This window comes from Dendronephthya gigantea, unplaced genomic scaffold (assembly GCF_004324835.1).
Source record: "Dendronephthya gigantea isolate DGI-Jeju-01 unplaced genomic scaffold, DenGig_1.0 000043F, whole genome shotgun sequence".
Lineage (NCBI taxonomy): Eukaryota > Metazoa > Cnidaria > Anthozoa > Malacalcyonacea > Nephtheidae > Dendronephthya > Dendronephthya gigantea.
The window spans coordinates 1,710,548-1,720,740 of NW_021163053.1; the positions used below are offsets into that span (position 1 = coordinate 1,710,548).

At 35.5% G+C, this 10,193-nt stretch overlaps 2 protein-coding genes and 1 non-coding gene across 3 annotated transcripts; 1 reads left to right on the forward strand and 2 right to left on the reverse strand.

Annotated features, from left to right (window-relative positions):
• Window positions 1-949: 949 nt before the first annotated feature.
• Window positions 950-4,749, reverse strand: LOC114527118 (ribosome biogenesis protein BRX1 homolog). The gene is made up of 12 exons (XM_028548735.1): window positions 4,669-4,749; window positions 4,522-4,598; window positions 4,163-4,215; window positions 3,788-3,831; window positions 3,612-3,682; window positions 3,417-3,466; window positions 3,242-3,315; window positions 2,959-3,009; window positions 2,766-2,867; window positions 2,491-2,521; window positions 2,229-2,323; window positions 950-1,909 (listed from the first exon to the last, which is right to left on the reverse strand). Exons 1-12 carry the CDS (start codon window positions 4,747-4,749, stop codon window positions 1,736-1,738), a joined length of 903 nt encoding a protein of 300 aa, XP_028404536.1. The 3' UTR covers window positions 950-1,735.
• A 237-nt stretch (window positions 4,750-4,986) lies between these two features.
• Trnag-ccc lies at window positions 4,987-5,057 on the reverse strand. The gene has a single exon. It is a non-coding gene; the product is annotated as a tRNA-Gly (tRNA).
• A 51-nt stretch (window positions 5,058-5,108) lies between these two features.
• On the forward strand, window positions 5,109-7,234 carry LOC114527213 (plasminogen receptor (KT)-like). Its single transcript, XM_028548859.1, has 5 exons — window positions 5,109-5,217; window positions 5,836-5,918; window positions 6,288-6,418; window positions 6,791-6,900; window positions 7,077-7,234. The coding sequence occupies exons 2-5, from the start codon at window positions 5,850-5,852 to the stop codon at window positions 7,175-7,177; spliced, it is 411 nt and encodes a 136-aa protein (XP_028404660.1). The 5' UTR covers window positions 5,109-5,217; window positions 5,836-5,849; the 3' UTR covers window positions 7,178-7,234.
• The last annotated feature ends 2,959 nt before the right edge of the window (window positions 7,235-10,193 follow it).

The following is a 10,193-nucleotide window of genomic DNA, read 5'->3' on the forward strand; positions in this document are numbered from 1 at the left end:
TTCGCCTTCTGCTCCCGAAATTTTACGTCATAATTTAAATCAACTGTATAATCTTTTGTAATAATACAAAGTAAATGTATGTAAGCCTTCTGCGACTGTTATATTGATTTAAGGTCTTTATGCCTATATGAATGCAAGGGATGATTACTAGCACAATACGAAGTTTCTAGACTGTTATAATGGCATATATATGAACTATGAAGTTGTTTTGCAACGTGTCATTCAATATAATTGCCTATATTATATATGTAGGCTAAATTCCACTGCAAGTTGTCAGAAATGAGTAAAAAAAATTCGTTGACGCTGACTATTGCATGGCATTGCGAGAGGACTATTCCTGTAATGATAAAATGTCATGAATCGACCTGCATGGCGGATACACATCAAGTAAACTACTTACAACGCACCATACTGATAAAATGTGGTTTATAGATATATACAATGTGAAGTATTATAATTATATACAACGCTACAAACTGAAAACGAAACTGAAAACTCCATGTATTTCAGTTTACATAATTTTAAACTTTAGTTATTATTATAATATAGTAAAGTGACTGTAGATATTGTCGACTTCCGACAATTTGAAGATCGACACTAGAAATTTATCAAGATCCAACTGTTCAGAAACCTCCGCCCACTTCCGATCTTCATCACCCATCTCACGAGGAAAAAATTTCGACAAAAAAGCGACGAGACAAGTGACAAAAGAAATTAGGATTGACTGGATTGTCCCTTATAAGGCCAGGAAAGTGGCCAGTTGACATTTGAAACCAGTGAGAAACTTCCACAAGATCAAGATCATCACTATATATATTATAACCGTGTATGGAGGGACAGGGCAATACAACAATCTTTGACAAGTTATTTCCCCATTTTGGCCATTTTCCGTAAAAGGACAGGCCGATCTTCGGCTAACTAAACAGAACTTCTATGACTATGGTCAAAATAATTCGTATGTATTTCCTTTAAGAAGTAACTTGAGCCACAGTTAATAATGATCCTTCGCTTCCTTAACTATAATTCAGGACAAATTGTGAAGTAACAGACAATATCATTCCAAAATAGTAATAAATCACACACTAAAAGAATGGTATATACATATCGTAGTGTTGTGGTGATTGTTGTGGAAATTGCGTTTTAATCCTTAGCTTTCTCTTAGCCTGACGCCGTTTGTCCATAGTAGAAATGATCGTTTATATTTATAGCATATATTTCATTCAAGTATATATTTCACATTCAGGGTACGAAACCTTACGTGATTGTTTGCTCTATCAGGGAATTTTCTGGGTTAAGTACTTTGTTATTCTTTGAGGGGATTTTACAACAAAAAAATGCTGAAACGTGCGATTAATTTAAAAAATGGAAAGAGATTAACTTAATCGACAGAAAAAAATGCCGTTATAAGTTATTTACGATTAGCATTCAACACTAAAATTGAACATGGAATCTGCACAAACAGTACATACAATAGAAATAGCTATCACTTATATATTGTTACACGCATATTAGACGCGCCTATATCGTAATGGACGTTGGACCATCATCACCAATGAACCACTTAGTCTATGTTCAGATCAGTTCATTGCATAAAATCATCCGCGTAAACGGCAATTGCCGTGAGGCACGTCCCCGTAGATTGGAAAACGTTGTAGTGTTAAACAGTGACCAATCACTAGACGGCCATCTGACTTCTCCATAATGTAGATTGTAGAATATCATAAAACTGATGATATTAAGTCCTGTTCTTCGCCATATTCACCTCCTGCTGGGTTATCGTATGAAATACATCTTCCACTTCATCTGGTGGTATATCCTTGATTGCCTCTCGTTTTTCATTTAAAGCTTCCTTGGCCAGGGTTTTGTTGCGATAACGTTGGCCTGCATTAAGCCGCAGCATTCGACGATGCTACAAAATAAAAAATTGCTTGATAGAATGACCTCGGAAGATCTGAAGTTTCTGTAATCACAGCTAAAATTTTGCATTGGTATACCCAAGGTTATACCAAATATAAGGGCGTAATAACTCGAGTTGCTAACAATTGTATATAGTTCCTACAGATATTTACAGTAAATCCCATAAAATGTAGAATATGTAGGATTAATTTGCGAGAAATCACGAGTAAACTGTCTTTTTTAAAATAGAATTATTATAGGTGGGGAGTAGTACTCCGGTGGGTAAGGCATCTTGAAAATCACCATAGAGTTTGCAGAGAAAAATAACTTACCTCGTTTGGAGAGACATAGAGTGGGTTTTCATATAGAGTTGCTCCACCAAAACTTCCTTCAAATATCCGAACAAGGTTTAATACAAATCTGGGACCTGAAGTAGACATGTACGATGATATACCGACGTATTATTGGAGAATTGGGTGATGGATTAATAATTGTTGAAAGCCCGTAATAATAAAAATTTCAATAATTCTTTTGGGAAAACCCGTTTTTTCAACGATGATTGATAGCGAAATAAACGAAACTGATTTCACTAACCTATCTCAAGAAGAGAGCCATCCTGAATGATCTAAACAGGTATAAAAATTTATGACATTTATGAAAATTATCCACAGCAATCAAATTTTGAAGCATTGATTTTGATTGAACTGGATGTGTCACTGATCTACCATCTACATATTGTTTAATAAAAGTATACAAAAAAATTAAAATTGAAGCCGCTATCTTGGTGTTTCACTGGATGCGATTTCTCTTGGTTTATTCATATCAACGGATATCACCCAGTGAAATACCACCTGAAAACGTCAAATTACCTGATAATTGCGAAACCAAATACGGTTGTCATTAATGCTAAAACACATCACGTGGTCGTAAAATGGTTTACTTCTCGGGTGAGCATTTGGAGTACCAAATATCTAGCAACAGGAAAAGCATCTATTGAAACTGTATAATATGAGAAAACAATTTAAACAAAAATAAAAAAATATTGATTACCAGAAGCTATACCTGTGTAAACATTTCCTTTAACAATATATTATGTGGTGTGAGATCCAAACTCTAAAAAAACATACATGCCAACATTGAGAAAATTTAAGCAGTAATCAACATATCTTGTTTTAAAAATATTGGTTGCTTCTAAGGACAAACTCCAAGCGAAACTAAACTTTGATGTAATTTGTCGCACTTAAATTGGCATGAAGAAGGTTTGAATATAGATTGCGCCATTTTAGATATAAATTCACATGGTCATACACATAATCATTATCACACATCCACAAATGATCTTTACCTTATCAAATGATAGTATTGGTCTAGAACCTTTCAAACAATTCCCTGTTAACTTTAACTCATCCATTGTGTGAACTGAATGACAAAGTTTAAGATGTAAATTAACTTGACAACATCATCTATGTCTTAATTTAATCTTCAAAATATGCTGAAACTGCTTTCTGTAAGACCCCTACCATTTTCAACAAGAAATTTAGCCGACGGTCCATGAGGCGTACATGATAACCTAGAAGAATGAATTGATAACATCTCATTGGCAGGATACATATCCAAAACAAAGATATTAGTACTATTAGAATATCAACCATAAATGTTTTAAAAGCGAACATGAATGGCAATAATCCTCACCTGATGGTAATTTATAAACCTACCACATGAATAAATCAGACTTTCTCCTCATCTCAAAAAATACACATTTGTTGCAATTCTTCATTTCACACACCTTATGGAAAAAACTTTACAACATTAAAATTACATTTGACCATATCACGATCACATCAATATTCAATAAACCAAAAAGCAACAGATAATGCCTTAGGCAACATACCTCGTTAACAACAAAAAGCTTATCTTTTCTGTCTAGCTTTGAATCTAATTAAATAATTCAAATGGTAAGTGATGTTTATTCTGATATTGCATATGCATCAGCAAAGCAAGTTGGAAAAACAGTTTAGTAATGCTGACATTACTATATGCCAACCAGAAATAACATACACATACAGCATGTTGTATAAGTACTTTATGCATAATTCGTGCAATATGTGTATAAACTAGAGATGGAAGCACTAGTGCAGAATAAATGGAGAACAAGGATATAAATCGGGTTTTCTAGTTGCCAACGTTCATCAGACTGAAGGTTTTTTTGCTATATCTTTTTGCTTTGCGGATCAGGCTATATGATTGTCGGAAAATGATAGTTCACCTGATTTTGAGTGAGGCATAAGAGTTTGAAGATCATTCATAAGATGCCGTGCTCTGAAATAAAAAAAAAATTGTGATGATCAGCAACTCAGCTGTAACCAAACAAAATGATTGCAACCGGAAAAAAATATCAAGTTCTTTAAAAGTTTGCACGGCAATATATAGTATCCAAAAGAAATAATAATTTCCCCCATACTAGGATATTAAAGGAAGTTTGGAACAAAAATCGAAAACCATCTGGAAAAAAAGGAAAAATTAGATTTTTTTCAATATTCATCTTTCATCTTGAAGGATTTCACAACAACCTTCTGAAAGAGGCAGAGCATATTGCGATACAAGAATCTGGTCATATATATTTACCTAAACGTGATTCCACGTGCGCAAAACACGAGTACACGTTGTTTGTTCATATACTTCGATTTCTTGATGGAATTATTCTGTTTGGAGAACAAAAGTAGTATCAAAAACCTCTTAACGAAATACACAATTTGCATGCAATAAAATTACCTTTTTAAGTATTTTTTTGTCATTTTTGGTGTCATTATTTTTCTGTTTTCTTTGTTTTGTTTGCTTCGAAAATTTCGCCATCTTGAATTGGATATTGAGGGACGATGAGGAACATAGTTAGATACCTTATGACCTAGAGGTACACAGTTGTTGCGCAGACAAGTGTCCAGTGGGTATCTCTTTGGGTATCTCTGCATTTATCCAGTGGCTTTTTTGCTGTGCCTCGTTATGTTGCTTCAGCCATGTTACTGTAGTAGAAATGGTCGATTATAAAAGAAACGCATTTAAAAAAAAACGAGAGAACATGGGAGAAAAATGTGCGCCAGCCGGGACTCGAACCCGGGTCGTCAGAATGGGAATCTGACATGATACCCCTACACTACTAGCGCCTCGAACAATCACTTCCTGTAAGCAAGTTATATATAGACTAACACCTAAAAGGACCAAAACGGCCAAAATGTTAATGTACTATTTTCAGTGTTATACTCGTTTAATCACGGTAAATTCCCAGGGTTCTTATAAAAAAAGCAAGGAGAGGAAAACTGTCAAGTATGTAATACGATAAAAAGGTTCTTTTAACTTTTAGATGTGCAAATTGAGACAATGTTTAACAAATTCAGGGGTCCACTACGTTGGGCGGTTAAATTGACACATGTAATCACTAATCAGCACCGTTGTAATCAGGGGGTGCCCCCCTAGTGAACTAGTGCCCCCTTGTTAAATATTGGTGTTAAGGTGCCTCTCTTCCTTTTTAAAATTGCACATGTTGTTCATTTATAATCCACCAGCAAGTATATATATGGTATGTATATATTTAGTCTGACTTTCCTTTGCATCTTCTACCCTGCAGGTCATGTTGACCAGAGAGTTTGCTTAATTTTGGATATATTCGCATATCTATAATCTATAAGAATTATGTCACAGATGGTTCACATTTACCTCATCAGTTCCTTGATTAGTTCGTAATTTTCAAGAGAGTGTTTTACCCCCCCTGCCTTGTAGGCCTATGTATCCAATAAGTAAATTTTTTTGGTTATTAAACCCAAAATAATCAAGTCAGAAATACCACAGCTGTACAGAATATGAGCTCTTATGTAAACCATACGATATACTGGCACATACAGTATAAACCTGCATGCATACTGACAGTAATGTCCTTTAATTTAGCATTCAAAGCCATAATGGGTTCATATATATCCAAAGGAATGTCAGGAGCTATGGAGAAAATGCAGGAGCAACAGCAAACAATGGTAATTTAAATGGTAACTTGTCTGTCTACACAGCACCCGATTTCTGAATACTGTCAGAAGTTGTTTGAGAACCACTTTGTCACATGTTGCCGAAACACACTCCTTGAAACATACCTTTTGAACTTTAATGAATGAAACAGTCTTAACCACACCCAGACCCAGATGATGGTCATTGAGTTATAGAGTTAGATTATAAGAAATCTACAGGTAATGTATGACAAATAGAGGAGTGAATTAAGTTTTTATAAGTGTATGAAACACTACAAGAACCACTATCTTCAGCCATTGAACTAATCAAATGACATAACTTCATTTTATTAGGAGCTAAACTAGCCAGCCTTTTAACATTGTAATAATGCTATTTACCAGATGGAAAGGCAGATACTTGTTCAAAATGAAATGAGACAACGCGGTATGGCAACACAAATTGCATTTACCCGTGATATGTTCTATTGGTGGGGTTCATTTTATGCTGTTGTGACAGCTGGAGCCATTTTAGGGTAAGTAAAGGTTCAAAAACGTTTCTACGGTGCACAGGTCACAGAACCATTCAGAAAGTGGTGAGGCACTGACAAAAAAGTGCACTTTTCAATTAGACCTATATCACATTTACCCCTGTACATCTGCAAAGACAGTGAAATTCACTGAATTACTTTACTTAATACCTAATTATTAATTACAACTGCAATGCAACATTTTGCTAAATACAAATCTCTACTGAGTCTGAGTTCATGTACTACAATAGCACACATTTAATGACACAAAAAGGGCACGTTCCCTTGAAAAAAGGGGCACATTTTAGTATTTTCAGGCTACCAGGCCCAAGGGCAACCGCTTCCTTTCTAAATCGTTGTTAAATATACATTGAATAGGTTTATGAAAACCAAGAAACCATCCATTCTTGTTCCTATACTACCCTTGTCGTTCATAGTTAGTTACCAAGCAGATTTGGCGTATGGTAACAAAATAACACGCGTTCAAGGTAAGATAAAAAGTCGTATTCTCTCTATTAGTTGATACTCATAAATTACAGGGATGCAAATTGGTCCTCATGCAGTGTACAGATGAAATTATTAAGCTTCTAGCTACGGCTCTGATCCAGACCACTGTTACTTTCTTTCAAGCAAGGTTTAGACGTATAGTTTCTTTTTTTATTAGCTGAGGCGGAGAACATTTTGATAAATGAAGGAAGTTTACTAAAACTACCGACTGGTTTGCCAACAATTGAACACATCGACAAGCTTCGTGAGAAGAAATAGTTGTCAAGCATAAAATGTGTGTAAATTACTCAGTTCTGAAAACGGTCTTCAATCTTTTTTCCAAGTCTCTTTTTATCAGAAAATGAAATGACAAATTTGTCGGGCTAAATGACAAATTTTTCATTTCTCAAGCCAACCAACCAAGCTCTTTGCATGGTTGGGCTAAATGCATTTTATTTTCAGCCCGATCCGAAATATATTTCCATTTGCTTTTCCTGTGGAGTCACGATTAATCTCTAAATGTTAAGTTTTACCAACGATTAGCCTTTGATTATAAACAGCATTCTGGTAGAGAAGGAACAATAACAATTTGAGCAACTTGTGCGTCCGGCGGGTGGGTTATGTTTTCGAGGGTTAGGTTCGTGTATAAGGCTATTTAAAACTATATAAGGAAGAGTTACATTTTGGATGAAAGTTTACGATGTATATCTTTCTGTCGGCATGCATTTTTATCCAAATCCAAACATCGGCATGCAAGTGGTTCTACTTGTAACTTGTGCTTTTAAAAACCTAAATATTGTGATTGATGGCGACAGCTGAGCCGCGGTCTGCTGAGAAGTACCGACGTCTTTGTTATCGCTGCATGGAATCACTCAGTTATGAATCAGTCTTAGCTAATCTTTGCATGAACTTCATTTTAACTCGCAGTCGCATGCAGTAGCCAGGAAACACTCAACTCTTCATGATAACGTCTTCTCCTTCTGTTCGCCATTAATGCACCATATTCATAATCTTTCAAATAATTACGAAAGAAGCGCAATAGCCTCGATCTACCAGTTTTTCACCGTGTTCCTGTTTGATCATTCGCTTCGACGAATATCAGTTTCAAACATGCATGGCCGCCTAGCCGAAAGTCGAGCAATTTTTGCAGATTGATAAAAGCAGATGTTTAAGTGCAATATACAGCATGGTGATGACAATTGCCGGACAATTGTGAGGGTCTCACTTTTCGTCTCTGTTTGGTCTACTAATTCACAGTTATAACTTAGTTATGATAGCAGTTTTTCAGGCATCACACAATAAGAGTCTTGTCGACACTTTAAACAGTTATCTGGCAATATCACCGCACTATTTAGAAAATTATGATCTTTTGTGTTAAGTACTTAAGTTGCTGTCCTCAGACTCCCTCTGGTTCTCAACTTTAGTATATAGGGCCTAGTATATGGTATATAGTCATCAAACTTGCATGTGTGGCATACTAACTCTCAAGACAAATCCCTTTACATCAAAACGTCGAGAAATTTTTGCCTTTTTAGACGTTAAGATATATATTGGTATGTCTAAGTTTTTATAATTGTCGCAAAAATTAATGTGTCAACTTGTAATCATTAGCAGGACATTTCGCGCATTCTTGAGCAAAACGATGAACTAGCTAGCTTTTCGCTTGCTACAGCGGGTATAATTGTCAATTTACCCGGATTTATTAGGATATTATATACTGACATTTTTAGAACACAACCCAGATTTAGAACAATTCCCAGCTCAAGTGCCCAACACATTATTAGACAGTTTTTCGCCCCTTCCTTTAGCATAACCACGACCTTATAATCTCCAATACTAAGATGACTTGTGTCTTTACGGCATGGTTATATATATGCCTAGACGTTTCACTGTAAACATCCCCCCCTGGAAGCGCCATGCACAAAGTTTAGATATTTTTTGGCCAATATAACATATACAATAACACGCACAGTGGATTATTTCAAATTCCAGGACAAAACTTTTTTATGCGGAGAATGTAGCCTACTGTCACTATGACTATATATTATGGCGGGCAAAATTGTTCAGTGCGTCATAGTTGTGACGTTAACGTTTTCAAAACTCGTATATACATGCAGAACAGGTGAGGTTACGAAAGAAAAACAATAAAATCCTTCAACACTTTTGATTTTACTTTATATTTACATCAAAAACAAACTAAAGACGTAGAGTCAACCCGCGTAGGTAAACTAATATCACAATTTGTTTTTTCAGATTTCTCACAAGCCCATTAATGTAATACTCATTTCGACATTTCGTAATTTTTATTGCTTTTATAATTCCATGACAAATTTTCAGTCAAACACTGACTTCAGTCTATAGCCGCGTCGACTGGAGTTATATATCTCTTTACCTTCATTCCTAAGATCTATATTAGGGACCTTAAGCATGTAGGACGGCAACACGACGACGACGTGGCTGGAATACTCCTTTAAATTATTGTTATGATAAAGCGTTGTTTTATATTATCAACTGTACCAATTTAACGAGATATAAGACGTCGAAAACATTGTGTTTACGTTTAGGGACAATTCTATAGAGCCTAATTCGAGGTAGCGCTCACTGGGTCATGAAATGCAGACGTTCTACATAGGACGTAATAAACGACGTTTTGCCGTCGTAAACAGAACGTAGATCACGTCTAAAACTCCCATAGGTATTTAATAATTCATTTCTTTTCAATGAAGCATTGTATTGATAGCTGCCGTCGTCGTGTTCCCGTCCTACATGCTTAAGGTCCCAATTATTACTAACAGACTGTGACGACAATTATGGGGGCTATTATAACATTGGGCATCGAACTTTGATAAGAATTATATAGGTACAACTTTCAGGTCTGTTAAGGCAATTATACTATTCGTAAGGTCAAGGGGTAGTCAGGAATGAAGCTATGTTTCGTTTTTGGTTGCAAATTTCTCTTCTAACTTCTAAGCAGATTCCGATGGCAAGTGATAAAAGTTTAGGAAAAGAGAAGATGCGAATGACTCTAGTCTAGTCAAGTCAAGATCTCTTTTTTTTCTATATATTCTGGAATCAATTTCAGAAATATATAAATCAAAAGTGATGAAACATTTGATATTATTGGAACTTAATCCTTCATTAAGGAACTTGTATGCCAACACTTCGTGTGTGTGGTATATTTAATCTTTAATTAAAATGAACAGACTAGCTCGCATGCAACTGCCTATATAGCAATTGCAGAAACCCGTGGCGTTTTTAACGGGGATCTTTATTTATATCCTCAAACTGAAGTTAA